Source organism: Lynx canadensis, chromosome D4 (assembly GCF_007474595.2).
Source record: "Lynx canadensis isolate LIC74 chromosome D4, mLynCan4.pri.v2, whole genome shotgun sequence".
NCBI classification, from domain to species: Eukaryota; Metazoa; Chordata; class Mammalia; order Carnivora; family Felidae; genus Lynx; species Lynx canadensis.
The window spans coordinates 38167824-38193452 of NC_044315.2; the positions used below are offsets into that span (position 1 = coordinate 38167824).

The window sequence follows — 25629 nt, forward strand, 5'->3', positions numbered from 1 at the left end:
AATGCTGGGCTACTGAGCACCTTTTCTCAGCTTCGTGTTTAGCAGCGTCACATTGGGAGCTTGCAATTAGCCATGGTTGGAGTATTGACAGCACAGAAATTAGAAAACGCTATCAATCAGAACTTGACTTTTATTTTGTTGACTGTCCTTAAGACAGTGATGGAGACAATGTTAATATGGCAGATTAAATTTAGAAGTGTGTCATGTCCTTAATTATTACATTTTTGACAGCATATAAAGTTGGGAGATATTAAAAAACTCTTGTCTAAGTCACTAAAGATCACTAATAAACCTGTAAAGTTTTGACCTGACTAGTGCTGAACCACGTAACTAGGCTGAAGCAGAAACAGGCTTCCCTTTAATGAATATAATTTGTGCCAGGATGAGAAATTGTTTAAAAGTGGATCACATAGGGGCGTCTGGGTGGCTCAGTCAGCTAAGCATCCGACTCTTGATTTTGACTCACGTCATGATCTCACGGTTCATGAGTTCAAGCCCCACATCAGGCTCTACACTGACAGTGCAGAGCCTGCTTGGGATTCTCTCCCTTTCCCTCTTGCTGCCCTCTCCCTGCCTATAAACAAACAAACAAACAAACAAAGAAACAAACCAAACTTTAAACAAGTAGATCACATAGATTAATGACAAAACGATTGAAAAAAGAGTGATCGGTGTCAACTCCTTGTTATATTATGGTTGAACTGTAACGATAGGTTGCCGTACATATAAGAATTCAGCAAAAAATGTACAGAAAGCATTTTCTGAGAATCAACTAGTTACACACACACACAAATCTATACACAAGTATAATAAAAGGTAACGTACATTTTAGTATTATTTGTAAAGTGTGTGCTACACATCTGTTATATCAGCACGATTCTGGTGGCGCGTGAGTGTGGTTTTCCCAGGGAGTCAGTTGTTGGACATTTGCCACGCCACCCTGCCTCCTCCTTCCTTCCCAGTGTGAGCAGGGCCACTCCGTATCACAGGAGCACATCGTCATAGCCTCATCTGCCACGTAAAAATGCCGTTTTAAGTTCTAACCGGGAAAAATGCACAGGCAGAAAGAATATTTGTTACGACTTAGTGGGGACACTTCTGGTCTGGTCCTTGTTCTATTCCCGTGCGGTTCTCTGCTACAGATACCTCAAGTCCGTGTTTTTCTTAACGCATTCCAAATGAATTTCTGCTAAGGTGATTTATATTCTCTCTCATTGCCCCAAACGACGTTTTGCATATACATATTGAAAGCACTCAGGAGAAACAATATTCGCTGTATCAGAGTATGGAAAAGAAATTGACATCGCAGGCTCTAAGTGCTGATTGGATTCTAGCACCGGACAGAAGAGGACTGAAAAGCTCCCTGGTCTTATTTTGGTGATCAGAGGATTCGCCAGCAGGGAACTGTGTGGCACTCATGAGTAGGACTGGTGGCAGGAATTTATATTTGACATTCGGGAGAGTCACATGTGCCCCCTTTCAAATAAACCAGATGCAGCTTCCTAATTTATCAAAACATTAATCAGTTAGCTGTGCAGATGACAGTGGTTTTATGTACGTAATTTAGTCTCGGGGGAAATTACTCTTCTATAAGGTTTTGGGAAAAGAGAGAACTGTTTTAGTTATTGTTCAGTTTCACAGAAAAACACCACAAATGGAGGAAGACAAAGCTGATATAAAAATGGAATCCTCCGTTGCCCAATTAGAAAGAAATTTTGTTGTAAATTTCAAACTGCGTGAGAAGGCAGAGGGAATTTCTGGCAAATAGCACTTGTAAAAGGCCGCAGGCTTTTCTCCTGAAGCATTTGAAACCAAAAGCTGTGGATGGAAATGTTGTACAGTGCCTTCTCAGACTGCAAAGAGACAATAATATCCTTATGGATCCTCTGAGAATACAGTTAGAGAAGTGGTTTATAAATACAGCTATTAATAAAACCGCCAGAAATTTTAAGGATGGGTAGGCAGAAAATCTTCTGTGATCATCAAATTGAGGATGTGGTGAATTTGGAGAGGGAGCAAATTTGGACTCGATTAGATTAGGCAAGGGAACACACAAATAAACTGGGATAAACTGGGAAAACAATATTCCAAACATTGTTATAGCAGCCTTTTAATAAGGTAGAAAAAGATGCCTTTAACTTTTTTTTTTTTTTGTATATTTGGAAATAAATACAGCTAGAAAAAAAAGGCCTTCTACCAATTTCAAATTTGAAAAATACGTTCCTCTGAATTAGGAACTAGGATTAGAGCATCACATTAAAAGGCAAATCTGATCTGTTTTCCTTCGTGTATGTGATTATGGACTTACAAAGTCATCTTTCTCCCTTCTAATTCATACTGCAGCTTGCTGGACATTTGGGATTTAGGTCATGGATAGTGCAGATTTTACGTTAGAAGGTACATACCTAGGAGATGGCCTGCTTTTATCTGACTAGTCGATCCTTGTAAACAAAAGGGCTGGAGTGCTGTCCACGCCTCCAGTATGACGAGACAGAGCCAACACTGCCCGTATTTGGAAGACACATTCCACAGCCCATGTACACATTTATGAACATAAATAGGCATATGGAAGATGATATGTATGTTTATCCTGGGGCAGAGCACAAACAAGAAGCCAAACAGAAAGAGCTAAAATTACTGTCCTCTCCCAATTTCTGATAAGGAGATTAAAATTCACGGAGAGCTCAAACTGCTGGCTCGGGCCAGGAGTTCTTACTAGCTAAAACTTTGGCTGGAGCTGTTGACTAGCAAAACTGATGGCTCCCTCTCCTCCAGAGCCCACGCACTTTTCTCCTAGCAGAAACAACCTAGTAATCAAATGGCCACAGGAATGACCAAAGGATCCGGGATGTCAAAATGGAGGGAAATCCTGACATGATCCGACCTGCAGATCCTTTGGATCAAATAACATCATCATAAAAAAAACAACAACAACAAAAAAAAACCTCAATGTGAAAAGCAGACAAGTGCTAGGTGGTTCCTGAGTTGAGTTAAATTTTCAGCCCCGGCAGAAATGACCTTTGTTCACAAACTGCTTTATCACCTCCACCGAGGCAGGTGACTCACTGGAGCTGAGAATACAGCCTCATCATTGTTCCTCATGAACGCGGAGGCCGAGGTCCCGTGTGCCCAGCCACTTTGCCCAAAGCTCACACAGGTTGACAGTGACAGTGACTGGAACCCTGTGCCTTGTTACTCACATAGCAGCACAAAAGAAGTTGACTTGTTTAGCAACTCCCTGGTTCACTGCAAATTTGACCGCGTTCCTGCCTTCATGGATTCATTATGCTAATTCATAACCTTTGTAGTCTTTCAGTGTTAGAATGATGGCCTAGAGGAAAACACAGATCTGGAAAAGCTTATTATTAAGAATATTTTGCTGTTGGGGCTCCTGGGTGGCTCAGTCGGTTAAGAGCCCGACACTTGGTTTTAGCTCAGGTCCTGATCTCAAGTTCGTGAGTTTGAGCCCTAAGTTGGGCTCTGTGCTAACAGCGCACAGCCTTCTTGGGATTCTGTCTCCCTCTCTCAGCCCCTCTCCTGCTCGGGCATGCTCTCTCTCTGTCTCTCTGTCTCTCTCTCTCTCTCTCTCTCTCAAAATAAACATATATATATATATATATATATATATTTTAAAAAGACTATTTGTGGTGCTTGGGTGGCTCAGTCAGTTAAGTGACCGACTTTAGCTCAGGTCATGATCTCATGGTTTGTGAGTTCAAGCCGTGCATCAGGCTCTGCTCTGACAGCTCGGAGCCTGGAGCCTGCTTTAAATTCTGTGTCTCCCTCTCTCTCTCTGCCCCTCCCCCACTCGTGCTCTCTCTCCCTCTCTCTCTCTCTCTCAAAAATAAATAAATGTTAAAAAAAAATAAAGGTGATTTCCTCTTTCCGGATCTCTCATTTCAAGTTCTGCTGTACACCCAGCTCACTACTTGTCCAAAAATGATATGAAATTTCAGCATTCACCCCATGTAGAGACCTGCTATGTTACAATCCTGAAGCGTGAGAGACTTCGGTTAAGCCTGAAGGTGAATTACATTGCGATAACTACAAGGACCAAAGTGGGGGAAGAGGGAGGAAGAAAAGAGGGAGTGACCTTCACACCTCTATGAATCAATCAGTACAAACCTTTTTCTTTTTCTTTTTTCTTTCTTTCTTTCTTTCTTTCTTTCTTTCTTTCTCTTTCTTTCTTTTCTTTTTCTTTCTTTTCTTTCTTCTTCTTTTCTCTCTTCTTTTCTTTTTTCCTGTTTTTCTTTTCTTTGTTCTTTGTCTTTCTTTCTTCCTTTCTTTCTCTTTCTCTTTCTTTTTCTTTTTCCTTTTCTTTTTCCTTTCTTTTTCTTTTTCTTTCTTTCTTTTTCTTTTTCCTTTCTTTTTCTTTTTCTTTTTTTCTTTTTCTTTTTGTAAATGCCCTATTTGTTCCCTTTGTTTAACTCATTTCATCAAGTGTTTACAGAATACCTGTGCGTGTGCTGTGCTAGTACCAGTTATCACATCAGAACAAACAGAATGGTGTTTGGAATGTGAGTCACACCTTGAAGTCCACATCCTTTCAGAGACACTATCTCAGAATCTGTACATTTAAGCTAGGAATGCCAGTTTCCTTGTGCCAGGTACTCAGTGTTTGCATCCTGTGAATGAATCCAGATGGGATTGCACGCTGAGAATGCTTCAGTACGGAAATACTCTTTCCAGAAGCTGCCTCTCTCCTCCCTCTCAAGTCCCATATCACTGACCCACCGCAAAACCCAAGGGAGGCGTGTTCTTGACAGATGGTCCAATCTGAAGCAATAATTCCGCCCTTGAATGAATACCAATCAGGCACCTGCTACGTGCCCAGCACTCTTGCAGGTCTTGGGCACAGAGTGGTGACCAGAATGGACCAAATTCCCTGCACTCTGTGGTGCTTACATGCTCATGGGGAAAACAGAACATAAATATAATAAGCAGGATGATTTCAACTAGCTGTAAATATTGTGAAGGGAACCCAAAAACCATAGAAGAGTAGTGTTGAACTCAGCATGGAGATTGGATACCATGATAGATCAGGAAAGTGTTCTCCAAGAAAGGGAATGTAAACCCAGACCATGACCAGGGCCTCCCAACTCTCTATATCCTTAAAGTTACTGGACCTTATAAGGTCTCCGGTGAAAGAACTGGAAGTTCCCTACCAACGGGCCAGGCTACTGTCTCCTTGATAGATGGCCAGACATTCTAAAGACGGACATGAGAAACAGGGAGGAAAGGCGGGGTAGCTACCGGAGACAGAAGCATCATTGTGATTTAGTTCCGCGACAGATTGCTCAGACTTTCAAGGTTCATTGGCGATAGCAAAACCACACCTCAGTTCCAGGAGAAAGCGGTAGGAAGCAGCCTAGAGCTCCAGGTAATGGACAGGCAGCCATGTGAACCGGCCGGCCCGGCACTCCTACAGCAGACAGCTGTTTACTCTCTCCCCAGGAGGACAGAGGTGGAAGTTAAATCTGTAATCACTATCAGCCAGATCAATGCGTTCTAACTGACTTGCTTTCGTCATGTTTCCCCCAGCCGTGGTTCAATGGCCTGTGAATGTTTACCTTCAGTAGAAAAAGATTTAAAAAAAAAAACTGGTCAAAGGAAGCTTTTGTGACTTCATAGTCTACTCCTCTCTGATTTGCATTGCTCAATGAAATTGAAAAATTTGTATCTGATGCAGTCACTGTGTGACTCAGACCAAAACTGCTGGAAAAAAATTGTCCTGAGTATGCTAAAACCCCAGAGTGACACATTTGTTGGGAATGTGCATTATTACCGCCTTAAGAGCCGAACTTTCACACATCTAAAATTATGCCTATTTCTTTTTTCTTTTTGAAGTTTATTTATTTATTGGGGGGGGTGGGGAGGGACAAAGGAAGAGGAAGAGAGGGAATCCCAGCCAGGCTCCGCATGGTATCAGCACAAGAGCTCGACTTGGGTCTCGATCCCATGAACCTTGAGATCAGGACCTGAGCCAAAATCAAGAGTCGGGCGCATAACTGACTGCGTCACCCAGGGGCCTACTTCTAAAAACATTATGCCTATTTCTAAAAAAAAAAAAAAATCAGTGCTCAGGTCAGACGTTAAGATATGGAAAAATTGTAAGACATTTCTTACATGGGCCAGCAGAGGAGGCTGGACTCAGCTTTAGTGCTTGATAGAAGCAGAGGACTTCAGGAATGGGGAGGATTTGAAGAGGAAGAGAAGAAGTAGTTCAAGGGAGGGGACTAACAGAGAACACACCCGCAGCTGGAAAAGACCAGAACATTTTCACGCGACAGGGCGGGGCTGCGAACAAATGCAGCTGTGGCTCATTTGGAGAGCTGACGGGAAACGGTCCCATTTATGTCGCACCATGCCTACAGCGGGCACAGCGTGTTTCATCAGCTACAGATGCCTAACAGAAGAATTTTGTAAGACTTTGGCTCATATGGGGTTTCTAGGCTCTTCAGCAGACCTAGACAATTTGTTGCTTGACAAATATCTGTTGTATCACGTGTAACCTGAACAGTATCTTGATGGCCCATGGGGTGTGTGGGTGATTATGAGCAGGAAGACCACCAGAAAGCCTCCTTCCTCAACATAACACCGCTGCAAGGTCACTGAGCCAGCAGTGTCACTGAGACACAAAGACAGACAGGAAAGCCTCTCAAAACGTACTCAGTTACCATTCTTCTGTTCATGGACACCTCAGAGATGAATGATTGTCACTGTTACCTTCTACACAGTTGGTTTTGGTCTTTTCTCAGAGAAGATAAGGAAGTTACCCTGGTTACTATATGTAATATCCTCACAAAATGAAGGGTTTAAAATCGTACTTTATGCTTTTTTGGTATTTATACATACATAACTGGTAACCTCACATCTTCGAAGTCATTGATAGACATTCTATCTCTCCTAATGTTTGTTCACTACAATCACTCAATCCAAAGTTCACCTTCGGTTATGGATTAACTCCTAACCAGGAAGTACTTTTATAATATGAATGCATACATTTGAAGACAATAGGCTCCTTTCTCCCTTAAGGCTTGAGTCACTCATGACTGAATGCCTTTAATAATTCTAGAAACCCACAAGTCTGAATTAGCCTTGTATCTTAAAGAAAGAATCAGTGGGGCGCCTGGGTGGCTCAGTCGGGTGAGTGTCCGACTTCGGCTCAGGTCATGATCTCGCAGTCTGTGAGTTCGAGCCCCACATCGGGCTCTGTGCTGACAGCTCAGAGCCTGGAGCCTGCTTCGGATTCTGTGTCTCCCCCTCTCTCTGCCCCTCCCCTGCTCATGCTTTGTCTCTCTCTCTCTGTCAAAAATAAATAAACATTAAAAGAAATTAAAAAAAAGAAAGAATTAGCAAAGCCCAGCCTTTTAGATTAATGACCCCAAAAATAAACATTAAAAAAAATTAAAAAAAAAAAAAAAGAAAGAATTAGCAAGGCCCACCCTTTTGGATTAATGACCCCAAATGGAAACAAACAAACAAACAAACAAAACAAAACAAAACCAGAAATTCCATTTCAAACCATAATGAATGTGACCAGGACCTCTGGTGGCCAAATGTATTCCTGGCTCCTAGTCTAGGCACTGGAATCTTTATGGGAGCTATGTCTCTTCACTTCCAACTAGAATAGGGGCAATCATGAGAGTTCGTGCAGCCTACCTCTTTCCATATTCTACAGAACCACCACACTTTTGATATTAGTGAATGTCCCCCATTTAACTGTAGGGCCTATAAAGAAATTCTACTTTGTGCTGTGAGACAGATTTCTTTGAAGTCGTTTAGGACTACACACCTAGAAGGCACCTAGGGAAGTTCTAGAACTTTCTCAGATTTTCATATACCAATTTGGAGTGGGACTTCCCCTGACATGTCCGAGGCAAGTAACCAGGTCTATAGAAGACATCTGTATGCTTCATCTTGTAAAGTGGAACAGTATTGGTTGGCATCCTTTTGATTCAAGGAATATTAAAGCAATTTGTTCTTAAAAATAAAAGCATTATTTAGTACTATATATTTGTCAACATAGCTATAAAGAGTGCAGACCTTTTCTGTACTCTTAACTCTTTTCTGTAGATTTCAGCTTCTTCATCTGTATAATGGGGATAAAAATAATAATCTATGGTAACGGGTTGCTATTAATGAAGGTTGGACCTTGCATAATGATGTCTGGTACATTATCACGCAAAAACCAGGAGCTGCTACAATGGTAGTGATTCCTTAATTTCTACACATTTCTCTTCTCCCCACCTCACAGGATCTACATATATATATATCCCCAGGTAAATATGGATAAGTGATTAGTCTGGCCAGAGAGAGGATGTGTTTCTGAGCAGAAAACCTGACATTCAAAATGGTATTCCCAGGCAACTTGGTTAGGGCCAGGGATGCAGTGGGAGTTTTACAGTCCCCTTTGGACCCGATGCATCTGGCAGGAAGTGAGTTGTTTATGACTTTTGCCATCGGTCAGGAGATTTCCAAAGATCCTGAGATGGAATGAATTTGTATTCTCTTCTGTGCATTGCAAGTTATAGACTGCAGAAGACAGGATTCAAATGAATTTTGAGTCTTTCAAAAATGTAGATGGGGCACCTGGGTGGCTCAGTCGGTTGAGTGTCCGGCTTTGGCTCAGGTCATGATCTCACGGTTCATGGGTTCAGGCCCCACGTCGGGCTCTGTGCTGACAGCTCAGAGGCTGGAGCCTGTTTCGGAATCTGTGTCTCCCCCTCCCTCTGCCCCTCCTATGCTCATGCTCTGTCTCTCTCTGTCTCTCAATAATAAATACACGTTTTAAAAACAGGTAGAATAACTGGCGTGTCTTTCGTCTCCCCCCTCTTCCCCGTAGGTTAACCTCAGAGCCACAGATGTGAGGCTCATGCGCCAGTTGCTTGTTATCAACGAGAGCATTGAGTCCATCAAGTGGATGATTGAAGAGAAGGCCACCATTACCAGCCGAGGAAGCAGTCTCAGTGGCAGCCTGTGCAGTTTATTGGAGAGTCAGAGCACCTCCTTACGTGGCAGCTACAATAGCCTGCATGATGGCAGTGATGGGCTGGATGGCATCTCCGTGGGGAGCTTTCTGGACACTCTGGCAGATGATGTCCCAGGCCATCAGACCCCATCAGACTTGGACCAATTCAGTGACAGCTCCATAATAGAAGACTCACAAGCACTGCACAAGCACCCCAAACTGGATTCTGAATACTACTGCTTTGGCTAATGACCCAGTTTTTTGCATGGGATTGGTGTGCAATTAACTTGTATTTATCCTTCTTCTCCGCTGCTATCTTTTTGGTGTGATTTTATATATATATATATATATATATATATATATATATATATATGACAACCTTTTTAAAAGAAGCTTATTTTGAAACTGCTTGATGATAGTTCTGTTGCTCCTAATATTTCTCATCTGGACTGATTGATCTTTCTCTCATACATCTCTATTTTTATTTATTACAATGATTTTTCTCCCTTCTTTACAGTGGCACAAGTAAAGTAGGGGGAAAAAGAATAAGCAATAATTATGTTTTTGCTTTTGTTTTCATAGCAAGGGGTCAGGGATTACCAAAAAATAAATCTTTGCTAAATTTTACAATAAACCAAAGTCTGACAACAGTTTATTTTGTTCTTTGTATGCTTAAACAATTCAAAGTTTCATTTTCCAGAACATACTGAAGTTTATTAGGATTTGTATCATAGGTTGGACAAAACAGTTGCAACAAACGTAGGCATTATTTGTAGGCAAAAACTTCCTAGTATAAAATAAACAATACAGCTAGTCACATACTTCCATGTGGCGATTATTCGGAAGCCACAACTCTGTGAAATCTGCTCACTTCAACTTTGAGTTCATACTTTGGATAGTACTTTTGTCTTTAGTGACTCTAACTCAAACTATATAAGCTTAGTGGTGTGATAATATATATGATTCTCCCAGATTTCAAAGAATAATTGAGGTTAGATACATGAAGGTGATTAGAGAGGTTCTAACTTGTATTTTGAGATTTTGTTGACATTTGTTTATAGGTGTTTTGTGATTCTGATATGATATACAAACACATAAATCACATATATGGATGGATGGATGGATGGATGGATGGATGAAGTGGGAATTAGAATCACCATTTGTGAAGTCTAATATATCCTGTCATCCTGGAGTAAATAATCTCTTAGTTTTCTGAAATGACATCCAAAAATATAACTCATGTAGTAAACAAACATTTCATTTTGGTGTGTTATGAATCTTCCACATTCTTTTACCTTAATGATTCCTCATGAGTGAATTATTGAGATTTCAAACTGTTCTTTGTAAATATGTTTCTGTACTAAACACCTTACAGTATGAATCAAAAAGTCTTCCTATTTATAATTGAAAAATGTCCATACTTGAGAAATGGTTTCCCCAAATTTCCTTTGTTGATATATAACTATTACACTCTTGTCAAATGTATTGTTTGCTTCCAGAACATATGTTATTCCATTTCCAATTAAAATCTATAGGGTCTATATTTTACACCAGTCTTTTTTTCATAAATTACTTGATATAATCCACATCGCAACAATCTCATGATGTGAAAATTGTCTCTTTTCTATATTTGAGGAAACTGAGGCACGTGGAAGGTAGGTAACTGGATCAAATCACCAGTAAGTGTCAAGACTCGGATTTGAACTTGAGTCTCTCTCAGCCATAACAATAACAATGGCCCCTTTGATACCTATTGAGGTTAAATAATAAAGTATGGATGAAAAAGCAAATATAAACCCATTACCAAAAAAAAAAAGACCAATATTTTCTTTCCAATCAGTGAGAACCCACATTTCCCAATACTAAGCTTTCTAAGCCCTTTCCTGAATTCACATGTCCGGAGTCAGTTTTGTTCCTACAGGTGAATTGGGGATTTGACATGCCAACCGTTACTAATGTATTTTCCCCTTCCTGCTTATTTTTACTTTCAACTTAGCAAAGGCTGGCTGATTGCCTATTCTGTTCAGTTTTAACCTAGAATTAAACCAAGCTGTTTTCAGCACAGATTATTTACCCAATTAAAATCTGAGAATGTTCCTTATGACCTACCAGAGAAACATCCTTAGAACCAAGACTGATGCGTTCAAGCAGAGGGTAATGAAATATGTAACCAGATGTCTAGCACTGCAAGAACATCCTCAGTAAGAGGGGAGGAAGCAGACAGCAAGGGTATAAGAGGCATCAAGGGAAAATTCTCACCCCATCACAACCCAGCATTTTGCCTAGAACAAGCCAGGTACATGAACAGTGATTTCTGTCCTCCGATCATACCTGTAGATTGTAAATCAAATGTGGCAAATTTCTTTCACATCCTCCTCTTCCTAATCAGTTTCCCCTGCTATTTGCCAATCCCATGCTCTCTATATGTGTCCCATCTGTGGAAAGGATATTATAAAAGCAAAAGAGTATAATAGGGGAAAAGTGTGTGGAGTAGTTTTCATTGATCCATTGTATTTTAAGGGATACTGTCATGAACACTGGCAGAATACTCGAGAATTTTTTTGGCTCTATGAGTTTCACTACTGTATGTGCTTTACATACTGTATGTATGTGTTCCTATTGATTTATTTTTTTGCAAAATATATCAATTATAAAGTCTATGATTTAAATATTAGAGGCATATGAAGCCAACAATGTTTTGATTGTTGATTTTACTAAGTGGAGGAAAATATACAGTCAAACAACACTAATTACTAACATATTTATTTGTTTCAAAAGAATGAATGCATTTTTAACTAAGGAATACCCGTAACTAATCTCTGACCTGGAGCATCTGATAGTTGATCTATGTCAGCATCATGAGGAAATGGGGTAAAAAGTTAAATCAAAAATGCCTTGTGAACTATTCTGCCTGCACTGAGCTGCCTTCTCCCAGAGAAATGGAAACTGTCCTTGGTTCTATAAATCTCTCCATTTTATAGACCCATCTGCCTTATAATGAGAAGGAGATCATTGGAGGTAAGGAACTTTGAAAATTTAGAATACATTTTAAGGGTATTGCAAATAAAGAAATGCTAGATGACCCAGTTAGAAGACTTTTTGATTTTTTTTAAGTGATCTCTACATACAACACGGGGCTGGAACTCACGACCCCAAGATCAAGTCACGTGCTTTACAGGCTGAGCAAGCCCAGGCGTTCTGACCAACTTAGAAGCCTTAATTAAACTTCAAAAACCTCCAATAATTATACTACCAGTCAGCCCCAAGTTGCATAACATAAAGTGTTAAGTATTTGTCAACACTTAGAAATGCAATAAGGATTCTTTGCTGTTGGGTAAATTATAAAGGCATTTGAAGCTCCACGAACAACTTCAATCAGGCATTTAATGTATCCCCAACTCCAGCAAAACACAATTACCTCCATTCTGTCAAAAAATAGTTGTTTTGAGGTCCTTATCTTATACCTTAGCAGCAGATGACACATTAGATTATGCATTTCTAGAAAGACTTTCTTCATTTGGCTTCCAGGACATCACTCTCCCTTGGGTCCCATCATCCCCCACTTGCCTTCTTGTTGGCACACTCTGTTGCTGTTTTCGTTTCATATTCCTGACTTCCACACACACGAATGCCCCTTTTCTCAATCTTGGTATCACTTCTATTCTAAAATGTCTCCCTTGGGAATTTCACCCAGTTCCAGAGCTTTAAATGGCATCCGTGTACTGAGATTCCCAAAAGAATATCTCTTGCCCCAGTTTCTCTCCTGAACTCAAGTCTCCCATGTCTCTCTGCCTCCATAAGAATTTGACTTAATGTCTGATAAGCATTAGTCTAAACATATACAAAACTGGGATTTTGTTCTTATTTTCTAATCTTCTCCAGTTCAGAAAATGGTGTCTCCACTCATCAAATGCTCAGCCAAATCCAAGAAAGATAATTGCATTCTTTCTCTCACACCACATCCAATCCATCACGCAAATCATTCAAGCCCCACCTTAAAAATGTGCCCAGAATGGACTACAAATCTTACCCCTACTACTATTACCACACTAATCCAAATCACCGTCTTGTTTCCTTGCTTCCACCGTTAACCTTTCCACAGTTGGTATTCAACACAGCAACCAGATTAATCTTTTCAGATACAAGTCAGATATTTACTAGCCTCTGTTCCAACCCTGTAATGTACCTCCATTTCTCTCCTTGTGTATAATCCAAATCTTTACCACAGACTACAAAATCCTATGCATTCTGTCACCTTTCTACCTGTCTGACTTCATCTGATACCATTCTCTCCCTCTCTCATTGTGACCCTCATTTGTATTCTTACTATCCTTAAAAACTCAAAATCCAAGCCACGTTCCTAAATCAGAATCTTTGCACATATCTTCCATCTTTCTAAAATATTTTTCCAGGGACACCTGAGTGGCTCAGTCAGTTAAGCATCTGACTTCGGCTCAGGTCATGATCTCACAGTTAGTGGGTTTGAGTCCTGAATGGGGCTCTGTGCTGACAGCTCAGAGCCTGGAGCCTGCTTCAAGTTCTTTGTGTGTCTCTCTCTGCCCCTCCCGTGCTCATTCTCTCTCTCTCTCTCTCTTTCTCTCTCTCTCTCTCAAAAATAATATAAAACATTAATTTTTTAATATTATTCTCCCAAATACTCATAAATCTTGTTTCTCCAGTTCTTTTTGGTCTCTAGTCAAATGGCATCCTTTCTGAGAGGACTTCTTACATACACACTAGCACATTCTGTCCTTATCCTGGTTTATTTTTATTCATATCATCACTTAATACATAGTTTTGGTGTGTACTTTCTGCTTCCCCACACTAGAATATAAGGCCTGTAAGAATAAGAACTGTGTTTTTTTTTTTTTTTTTTTTTTTTTTTTTTTTTTTTTTTTTTTTTTTTAAATTTTTTTTTTTTTTCAACGTTTATTTATTTTTGGGACAGAGAGAGACAGAGCATGAACGGGGGAGGGGCAGAGAGAGAGGGAGACACAGAATCGGAAACAGGCTCCAGGCTCTGAGCCATCAGCCCAGAGCCTGACGCGGGGCTCGAACTCACGGACTGCGAGATCGTGACCTGGCTGAAGTCAGACGCTTAACCGACTGCGCCACCCAGGCGCCCCAGAACTGTGTTTTGTTCACCATTTCTCCCAACCACCTAAAAGAGTGTCTGTCACATAGCAGATACCAAATACATATTTTTCTTGATTAAAGCAATTAAAAACATTTGCTGGGTGCCTTCTAGGTGCCGGAACATGATTGTACTAGGTTCTGACGATACAGAAAGGAGGAAGGTATGAATTCTGCTTTCAAGAAACTCATTTTTATAGTATGTTTCTCTGGAAGGAAATGTAATGCCCCACCCTCCGAGACGTCCATGGCCTAATCCCTGGAACCTGTGAATGCCTTACATGGGAAAAGGGACATTGCAGATGTAATTAAGTGAAGCATCTTGAGATGGAAAGATGACCCTAGATTATCTGAGCGGACCCCATGTAATTATAAGGGTCCTTATAAGAGTAAGGCGGAAGTGTCAGAGGGAAAAGTATGAGGACATTAAACTTCTGGCTGTGAGAGTAGAAGGGTCATGAGAAAAAAAGTGCGAGAAGCTTCTAGAAGCTGAAAAAGACCAAAGAATAGACATGCCCTTAGAGCCCTGTTGACATCTTGATTTTAGACAAGTAAGACCCATTTTGAATGTCTGATGTCCAGAACTGTAAGATAATAAATTAGGATTTTAAGCCACTAAATTTACAGTAATTTATTACAGCAGCAAATTACTGCAAATCTTGGTAATTGGAAGTGGAATGAAATGTTACTGTAACAAATGCCTAAAAAAGTGGAAGTGGCCTTGGAATTGAGGAAAGGGTAGGAACTGGACCACTCTGGGGAGCATGTTAGAAAAGCCATGCCTGCTTTGAACAGACTGTTAGTAAAAAGATGAATTTTAACGACTCTGCTAATAAAGACTCAGAAGGAAATGAGGAGCATAGGAGAGAAAATCTATATTGTCTTAGAGAATACTTAAATCATCATTAAGCTGACTAACGGTAGTAAGGATAGTAAATGCGCTGCTGGTAAGGGCTCAAAAGGAAATGAAAAACATATTGGAAGTTGGAAGAAAGAGAATTCTTGTTATATAGTGGCAGAAAGTTGAGTGGAACTGTGTCCTACAGTTACATGGAAAGCAGAATTTGTAAGTGATGGACTTGGGTTTTTCTGAGGAAATTCTCAGTGTTGAAAATAGGCTTGGTTTCTTCTTTCTTCTTATAATAAATTGCAGGAGGGAAGAGAAGGGGGAAGGGGGAAGAAATAAATAAAAAAGGAACCAGGACTTGATGAAATGGGAAATTCTCAGCTATTGCAGAAGACTCTAAAACCACAAGATTCACTGTCAAGAGCGTTCTGGAAAGATGGCCAAGAGTGTGACTGGACAACCATCTTCTAGTGCCTCAGAACGGACAAAAGGTCAACATATTCAGTCACAAAGAGACGTCTTCCTCGAAGAGATTAGGCCTGTGACTCATGGATCCACCTGAACCATTTCAGCGGAAGCCAAAACTAGAGATGAGGTTATCTAAGAAAGGCCCGTGGAAGGGGCTTCTTTTCTAATGGAGTGAATCCTTGTGACCTACATAGGAGACTCATGAAGTTCATAGTAACTTCATGCCAGCAGAAATACTGCCAGTTTGGACTGAAGGCGACAGAGAGGTCCAAATGAAAAAAGGCTGTAGAGTTCCCATAATTCCATAGGCAGAAGACAGGCTGGTAAAACTCTTCAGCTACAAATACATGCTATCTCTGATATTGAAAAAAAGAGGGGGGTGGGGGGTGACTCCAAGGGTGGAGGTGCAACCTCAGCGGAATGAGTCATAAGCCCAAAGGGCAGAGCTGAAAACTACAGAGGGTTATTCTTAGGGCCAATGTTAGCGTCTCAACTGCATTTTTAAATTCTCTAGGACTGGTACCCTTCCTTCCTTCCCTTTTCTCCTTTTGTGAACTGAAATGCCTGCTCCGGTTTCCTCTGCCTGTCCCACCACTGCATTTGGGGAACAGATAACTTGTTTCTTGAGTTTCACAGGCTTCAACATGGAGAGGAATTGTGCCTTAGAAGAGATTATCCCCAGAGCCTCACCCTTACCTGATTTAGATGATTTAGGTAAGGAAATGGGGGACTTTGGAGGTGACGAGATTTAAAAGAGAATTTGGACTCAAAGTTGATGCTGTAAGAGTTGAGGCATTTGCAAATGTTGGATGGGCTGAACGTAGTTTGCACATAAGGTGGACGTGCATTATGGGGGGCCAGAGTCAACTTTGGTATGCAGTGCAATGCCCTCTCCCCCAAGAGAGTCATCCTAATCAAAGATCCCTCTTAACCTTTAAACCTATGACTATGTTACCTTTTGTTACCTCAATAATACACTGCCTCTAGCTAAGCCTTTCTCTGCTCTAGTTCTGTGCTTTTTTTTTTTTTTTTTTTACTACCAGAGAAAAAAGTAGAAATCTGGACAAGGAGGAGTTCTGGGCTAAAAGATAAGAAAGTGAGTACATTAAGATTTGACCACCTGGCCGCATTTTTCACAAATCATGTCTTAAGACAATTTATGTGGCCCAAAACTCCCATTCCTTCTGACTTAGTAAGTAAACCTGATGTCTACTGTAAATATGCCTGTGCTCCTAACAGCTAAAGTTACACCACTATCAATCTCCACTCTAGGAGGAATCCCTGAAAGTCCTCTCTTCCTGAGAAGCACAAAAACACTTAGGAAGGTGAGTTGAATTATATTGCATGGACTGATCAGTTGTATGCACTATAATCTCCTCTCCGGTACACCGAGCAACTGGGAGATCAGCCATCTTGTAAAACTACATATTTTAATTTCCACAAGATTGTAATTGTCACTTGTTTATTTCTCCAATGATTCTTATGGCTCCTTCAGTGTTATCAATCATCGTGAAGTGTTTACCACTTGATGGTCATTTGTTTGAGGAGCATTTGAGCTTCATATACACTTTCTGTATTGTCAAAATGGATATTTAAAAAGTACTTATACTGGGGCGCCTGGGTGGCGCAGTCGGTTAAGCGTCCGACTTCAGCCAGGTCACGATCTCGCGGTCCGTGAGTTCGAGCCCCGCGTCAGGCTCTGGGCTGATGGCTCGGAGCCTGGAGCCTGTTTCCGGTTCTGTGTCTCCCTCTCTCTCTGCCCCTCCCCCGTTCATGCTCTGTCTCTCTCTGTCCCAAAAATAAATAAACGTTGAAAAAAAAAAAAAAGTACTTATACTTATTAGTTTCAATAAAGTGCATTTGTAACCAGTAACAGTGCCTCTTTTTCTCTATATTTTAAATACCCCCTGAACCACAGGCAAGGAATCCAACATTTTGTAAAATATTTTTAGTCATTAATATTGAAAAGTCGTATTTCTTGCCCATATGGAACATATAATTAAGGAAGAATGAAGATAACTATAATACAGTATGATAGTTGTCAAATAAGAAGCATGGTCAGGGTGCCTGGGTGGCTCAGTTGGTTGAGCAACAGGCTCTTGGTTTTGGCTGAGATCATGATCTCACTGTTCATGAGTTCAAGCCCCACATCAGGCTCTGTGCTGACAGTATGGAGCTTGCTTGGAATTCTCTCTCTCTTCCGCTCTCTCTGCCCTTCCCCCTTCTCTCTCTCAAAATAAATAAATAAAACCTTTTTTAAAAAAAAATAAAATAAAAAGCGTGGTCTAATAGGGAAAGAGGCATCACTGAATTACCGCAAAATCACTGTAGGAGTGCTGACAATACTGACTCCATTCCTGGCCCTCCATCTTGTTTGTGCTCCCTCAAGACTTCTCTTAGGGATGCATGTTTCCAGGCCGCTTGGAGATTAATATCCATACCTTAGAAATGTCCACCAAGGGATGCCCACTAGGATGGAGGGAAGCCTATTTTGGTTTCCCACGAATCTATTAGGGATGACATAATCTTTCTGCTTCCTGACACAGAAGTGGTGCCCCACAAGGTCTAATTATAGGTGAGCTGTCAATTAAGAGCATGCAGACCCTCTGAGGTGCATGTAAACACTTTGATCTCATGGTAATGCCCTTCTGTGTGTTCCCTTGCTCTAGAAAATCTGTAGACTAAGCTCTGGACTTTGAGGACAACAACCATTCAGTTGTCGTGGATCATCTTCCACCCGATCTGCGCCACCCCCCACCCACCCCCGTCAATAAGTTACTAAATAAGACTGAAAATTGCATGGAGTCACCTGCTTTGTTTTCTGGTCTCAACTTGCCTTCTCAGGTTGTGGGATACTTTACTGTCCCCCTCACCTTCTAACAATCAGTAAACTATATATTTGGGAAATGTTAAAACCATATCTTAGGTTTCTTTTATTAATTATTAAGAGAGATACTTTAATAAAATTATCTCTGCATAAACCTTACCAAGATTAACTTATGTTCTCATCCTGGACAATTTTCCAAGAGAACCATTTAAGACAATTCTAGGTGCACCTGGGTGGCTCACCTGGTTAAGCATCCAACTTCAGCTCAGGTCATGATCTCACTGTTAGTAAGTTTGAGCCCCACCTCAGCCTCTCAGCTGTCAGTACAGAACCTGTTTCAGATCCTCTGTCTTCCTCTCACTGCCCATCTTCCACCCGTGCCCTCTCTCTCTCTCTCTCTCTCTCTCTCAAAAATAAATAAACATTTAAAAAAGATAATGCTAATAAATTGATGACTTAGAGTTTGTTAATAGATTCCTTGCTAACATAGCACTTATATGTTACCTATTCCAAAGGATAGAGTTATTGAACACAGCCAACATAAATACAAAAGTGAATGAAAATACCTATTTCCGTGATCAATACCAGATATGAATACCAGGAGCTGCATTAGATGTAATTGAGAACACTATTCTGCTGGAGGAGTCTGATGACCTTGAATATGGTAGCAAACCCATGCTCTCAATCCTGGTAAATCTCCACATAAATGACTCAAGTTCATTCAAATAGTAATGGTCAGATTTCAGACATAACTTAAGCTTTACAGACTCCAATTCTTACAGCATGCAGATTATAGCACGGAAATATTTTACTTAACTCAAAGTAGCTCTTCCTGACCTGAGATGAACAAAGAGAAAGTTTGTCAGCATAGTCATACTTACAGCCAACATAGTTTTGCAATGGTCCAATATCGTGCTTTTTGAGTCCAGTTTTGCCAAGAAGAAGAAGGATTTCTCTGGGTAAGTGTGGAAATGCAGTAGGGGCATGATAGAAGGAGAGAGAAGAAAGTAGACAGAATTGGTTTTGCAGAACGTTTGAATTCCCTGCCCAGCAGGACATAGTTTCTATTTGGATTTTATTGACTAACACATCAATCTTACACGATGCCTATGTAATCACTGTTATCGTTGCCTAAATGTTTAGGAAAGCATTCCCATTAAACACGAAGCAACACTCTTTCAAATCTCCTCACCTATCATTCTGAATGATTGTTGTGTAGCATGCTTAACCTAAGGTCTGGTCAAGTCAAACCAGAGGCAGTGTTGGCATTATATCACATCTACCTGTATTTATGAGTGCTAGTTAAATTCCAAACATTGCCCGAAGTTGGCATTCTTTCAAGTCATTAACATCATGCACAGGGCCCGTTTGTCCAATGTGGGAGAAAGAATTGTCAGAGCCTGCATTATTTCATTCTTTACTAATGAGGGATCATGTACCGATAAATGCTGCATTCTTGATGATTTTAGATTCTCCTCAGAGTAATTTACTGCAATTATTTTTACATCACCCAAATCCACCTATAAATCAAAGACAGCTCTAGTGGTCCACTCTGCATTTTTCCCTTTCATGCAAAAGAATATATGTGAAAAGTCATAACATTTTTCACTCCTTTTAGTGTTGATGGATTCCAGCTTCTTGTCACTTTGCCTTGTCCTCAAAGCGTTATCTTCACATTTTTTACTGAAGATTCTTTGCAAACTTGTTAGCAATGACTCTCTTGAGCAATCAGAAAATTTTGTCCACCATAAAAATTGAACTGCACCGGGCCCTAAAAGACCTAATTTTTTTTTTTTTTTGAATGCAGAGATTATATGGGGGTGCCTGGGTGTTTAGTCAGTTAAGCATCCGACTTCCGCTCAGGTCATGATCTTGAGGTTCATGAGTTTGAACCCCGCATGGGGCTCTGTGCTGACAGCTTGGAGCCTGGAGCCTACTTAGGATTCTTCGTCTCCCTCTCTCTCTTTCCCTCCCCTGCTCTCTCTCTTTCTCTCTCTCTCTCTCTCAAAAATAAATAAACATTAAAAAATTCAGTGATTATATGGTATTAATTTTCCAAGATCTGCTGAAGGACATGTAAAATAATCCCTCATCTGCAAATAAGGAAAATGAGACATTCTTGGGCAACTTGTACTATATGGTAGATAACATGGCCAAGTTGTCTTTTTAAATTATGTTTCAGAAAATGACCTGATGCACACTTGGCACAAAGAGTGAGTGGATCAAGGTTTTTGATCCAAAACAAACAAAAATAATGAATTCCACTTAAAATATAAATAATGTAGGGGGTGCTTGGGTACTCCATCAGCAGCAGCTGACTTCAGCTCAGGTCATGATCTCACAGTTCAGGACTTCGAGCCTGCATCAGGCTCTGTGCTGACAGCTCAGAGCCTGGAGCCTGCTTCAGATTCTGTGTCTCCCTCTCTCTCTCTGCCCCTCCCCTGCTTGTGCTCTCTCTCTCTCTCTTTCTCTCTCCCCCTCTCTCAAAAGTAAATAAAATATTTTTAAAATATTTAAAATATTTTACATAAAATATGTATATACATACAGTTATACATGAGCGTTAGACTGTTGATTTCAGTTCAGGTCATAATCTCATGGTTCATTTGTCCAAGTCCTGTGTCAGGCTCTGTGCTGACAGCACGGAGCTTACTTGGGATTCTCTCTCCTTCTCTCTCCCTCACTTATGCTCTCTCCCTCTCTCTCAAAACAAATAAATAAACTTAAAAAAATAAAATGAAATATAAATAATGTAATGTAAAAAGGAAAAAGACATTTGAGGAGTGAAATGTCATTGTAATTAACCTATAATTAAGGGGTGGTTTCAAGTGTGAAGTCCCCTGTCGCAGAGTGCCTCTGTTCTGCCAATCAGGAGATGCGCACACTTGAAATAAGTAACTTTGCTTCTTGGTATCTCAGTTTTCTCATTTGTAAAATGGGCATAATGGAACCTGACTCACAGAATTGTTGGAGAACTAGCTCACATTTGGAAAGTGCTTGATATACTACCTAGTACAGGGAAATGCTTAATAAATAACGTCGCTATTCTTACAATAAGGAATGAAGTAAGGGAATCTATTTTATATGTAAGAAGAAAGAAATGAAGACTGGCCCATCATCTTGCAAATAATTTAGGTATACATAGCATTGAAAGACCAATCCAATAGCAGTTTCTAACCAACTTCTCTATTGACTACCCCCTCCAAAGAGACTGCGGAGGTTAAATAGTTATACTTGTCGCCACCACCCTTGTAGTTAGTCATGGCTAGGAAACAAAATTTTGGTCAATAAGCTGTAAGTAGAAAGTTGACAGGGGTTTCTGGAAAAGCTTTTGCTGACTCTGAACTGTTTATATAAACCATTCTTGAACTCAGAATATTTTGAGCTTCGTACATCCTCATTTCCTATGGCCATTGTGAAACTCTTGCAAGAAAACGCATTAAAATTACAACTTGTATTTTAGGACCATTAACACACAGTGCCAGAAGTGAATTAAGGACACTAAACACAGTTGTTTTTCTTCTGTCCGCAGGGTCAACATAATGTAGCTAATAAATCTGGGGATCTTTTATAAAGGAAAACAAGTGTTTGGCTTTATAGTGGTACATGCTTTAGAGTAACAGTCAAATTTTCAGAATAATGAGAAGGCGCTAAATTCAGATTCGGTCTTCTCAAATTTAGCTTCTGGAAACCAACGAAGGTTCATAAAGAATTCTTCAGATGTCAAGATTTTCTAAAAGCCTTGTTAATTTACTGTCACAAATTTCACTTGGAGCTATGTTTAAAATAATGGGGGGGGGGAAGTATTTATGTAGTATGTCTCTTTCTTCTTTTAGGTCCCTTACAGATATAATACCAGATAAATGATGACTTACTTTGGTAGATTTATTACAGACTGAAAAACGCAGCCAATATAAATAAGAGTAGAGTTAAAAATGTAACCAAGCCTGACCTACTTTTCCTACTAGGTTTGTGAAATCAGTGAGAAGATAATAGGTGAAAAATGATGGCTGGCGATATCATTTATAGTCCGAGATGCCATTCAACAAAGAGATCATTTTAAGTCAGTAGAAGTTTACCAAGTGATTTATCAAAACTTTATCAAGACCCTACCCTCTTCCAAATTGTTGCCACTTGTAGAAGTTTGGAACATTCAAATTCTTGTGGAGTTTCTCTGGCATGATGTTAGGTTAAAAGTATTTGCTACCAGGACAAATTGTTGTTTAAAAAAATCCATTTGCCTGCCGTTAGAGTGAAAGTCCTTATCACCTTGATGACTAGAGGCTTCCTCTTGAGTTAATGAGAGTCACAATGCAAATACACCCAAATTCCAAAACACTGACAGGTCTATAAAAATGGCTGAAATCTCATCTAGCGCATTCTAAGATGGCAGACTAATGCAGAAACATAAAACCCTAGGTCTCTCAAAGAACTTGCAAAGTTACGCAGGTTGGGCCTGCTGAATGCTATTTTGGAAAAAAATGAAAATATCACCATAAAAAAAGTCCTTCATTTTCGATTTGAGGTTACTAGGTTTGATGAGTAACATGTATGAACTCAGAGGTTTTGAAAGCCTTAAGAATTCACTTTCAAGATTTTGCTCACAAACTTGGAAAAGAAAAACAAATCATATAGACTTTTCTCCACAAGATTATATCTTAAGAATGCTACAGTGAAATCTAAATTATTCATTGCTGGTGTCGTTGTGATTTGGCAACTGGGAATTATTAGGTTTGCTTTAAGTTAAACACTTTACTTTTAAATAAATACTGTGATCCCTTCTTTCTTTAATGAAGCCAATACTTCCATATTCTTGCAGAGGCTTGAGTTCCTAACTATAAAAGTCTACCCAATTTCATATTTCACACAGCTTAAGTTTGAACAAATAACTATAAAACATGTTTTACTTAAAACTTCCCTTGTGGGACACCTGGTAGGCTCAGTCAGTGAAGTGTCCGACTCTTGACTTCGGCTCAGGTCATGATCTCACGGTTCATTTCATTGGGCTCCACACTAACAGCGCAGAGCCTGCTTGGGATTCTCTCTGTCTGTCTGTCTCTCTCTCTCTTTCTCTCCCCATCTCTCTCTTTGCCCCTTCCCTAATCATGCTCTGTCTCTCAAAGCAAATATAAACTTTAAGAAAAAAACACTTCCCTTTCATCATAGTTATTCTGTAGTTCTGTACTCTAACATACTCCCTTTAAGAGCTTTCTATTGCAAATTGTGTCCTCATTTTATAATTCAAACCTACAGCTTTATCTGCCCAGTATTAGCTTTACAATGTAAGGGCATTCTTTCTTCCCAACAGGAGGAGCAAAAAGACTAAAAAACGTCATAAAGATCTAAGAATAAACCACATGATAAATTCTTCACTGAAGATTTTCTTAACAATAAAATTCAGAAGTAAAGTCAATGATAAAAAATTGCCAAAAGTTACTACAAATCAAGCCCAACAGCCAAGGTCCAGAGGCCAGGGAGCTAAACAGAAAGAGGCCACATTAGAGAGTTAATCAAGATACCAAGCTAAAAGTATGCGACCTTTTGACAAAGGAAACCAGGGAGAGAGGTGTGGGTTCAAATGGGTAAACTCTCACCCACTATCCAAGAGATTAGGCCGTTCTAGAGACCAGCAAAGGCATGGGTCATGAGTGAGTCAAGCTAGATAAATGAGCCACGGAAAGTCAAACAAACCACCTGTTCTCTCCTTGAACATGGATCTGCCTATTTTCAGAATATGCCTTGAGAGTACTCTATTCATGCCTTTGCCTTTTCTTCTTCGTGCTCAAGAATTCCTTTCCTTCTGCGCTCTATCCATCCAAATTCATTCATCTTTGTTTATTTTTTTATTTATTTTTATTTTTTCAGTAATGCGTACCCCCAACCTGGGGCTCAAACTGACAACCCCAAGATCAAGAACTGTATGGTCTACCTACTGAGCCAAACAGACACCCTAATTCTTCCATTTATCTTTGAAGATCTACCTTTTCCAGGTGGCAGTCAGCTTTTCCATAAACCAGTAGTATGCACTGAACATACTACATGTCTTGTTACTTAAGAATTTGCTATATGATGTGAGTATATGTGGACATGAGTGTATGTTTGTAGAAGCATTTTGAAGATGGAGTCACAAACATTCAGCTCCTGATTGCCTATAAGGTTATATAATTTATAATATTCATTCTCAGTAGGTGTTCAACAGATAGTTCTAGAAGTAAATTAGTTGACTTTGTTTTTAAGCTCTGACAAATAAATAAAAGTAATTTCTCAGCCATTAAAATCATTAGAAGGAAGTATTCATACCATCAACATATTACCATTACCATTACCATTTGTACCATCAACATATTAGAATGGTTGGGTGGCCAGTTGGTTTCCCAGTTGGTTGGGCACCCAACTCTTGATTTTGGCTCAGGTCATGATCTCACAGTTCCTAAGATTGAGCCTAGCATTGGACTCGAGTTGACAACACAGAGCCTGCTTGGGATTTTCTGCCTCCCTCTCTCTCTGCCCCTCCCTTGCTCACTCACTCTTTCTCTCAAAGAGAAGCCAAAATTGCCATATCAAAATTTTTTAATTAATAAGAGTTAGTAAAATGAATAATTCAATGTTTTAAAATAATATCATCTGAGAGATGGGGCAAGAGATACCATTCACAATAAGGAAAGATATATAAAATAGTTAAGAATTATATTCATGAGAAATGATTTGATCTACCTGGACAAAACAAAGCCCAAGAAACTATGAACCTTTCAGAAAGATATGATATAAAACTTGGGAAAATAGATATTTTAAATGCATAAATTTTTCCAATTAGTTTATGGAGCTAAATAAGATAGTAATATAGGTGGCTGTAGAAGAAAAAAAAAAAGAATCCACTCTAATTTTCATCTAGGGAGAAGACTGGGAAAAATATGGATGAATATATTCAGTAAAGGAAGAATAAAAGGAAAAAAAATCCCTACCACACAATTATTTTTTTAGAACTATAATAATTAAGACAATGTGTTGCTGATATAAGAAAAAAAAGATCTCCTGGAATAGAATAGATAAAATTATACATAAAGATTTAATATTTATAAAAGAAACCTATGAAAACAATAGGGAAATAGTTTATTTAATCAATGACACTGAAGTAACATGTCAGGAATTTTAAGACAAAAATCTGTTTCAGACCTACAGCTCATGCTATAAACCAAAATAAATCCCATGTGTATTAGAGGGCTGATTTTTGAAATAACCATGAGAGCTAGAGAAGAAAATGTCTTAAAATTTAAACATATTGAGATGAAAATCAGATCTTAAAACAATGAAAAATTTTATATGTAACACTTAAAAGTTCTGAAATTCAGAAAAAATAGATTGACAAAAATAATTGCTGCAAAT

General features: G+C 39.6%; 1 protein-coding gene across 2 annotated transcripts in view; it reads left to right on the forward strand.

The window, feature by feature from the left end:
* The window catches only part of LURAP1L (leucine rich adaptor protein 1 like), a 54445-nt gene extending 45120 nt beyond the window's left edge, over positions 1 to 9325 (forward strand). For both annotated transcript variants that reach the window (XM_030293893.1, XM_030293894.1), the window contains one exon: positions 8846 to 9325. In XM_030293893.1, coding sequence (XP_030149753.1) covers positions 8846 to 9220 — 375 coding nt within the window. In that variant the 3' untranslated portion in view covers positions 9221 to 9325. The remainder of the gene's footprint in view (positions 1 to 8845) is intronic.
* Positions 9326 to 25629: the final 16304 nt, after the last annotated feature.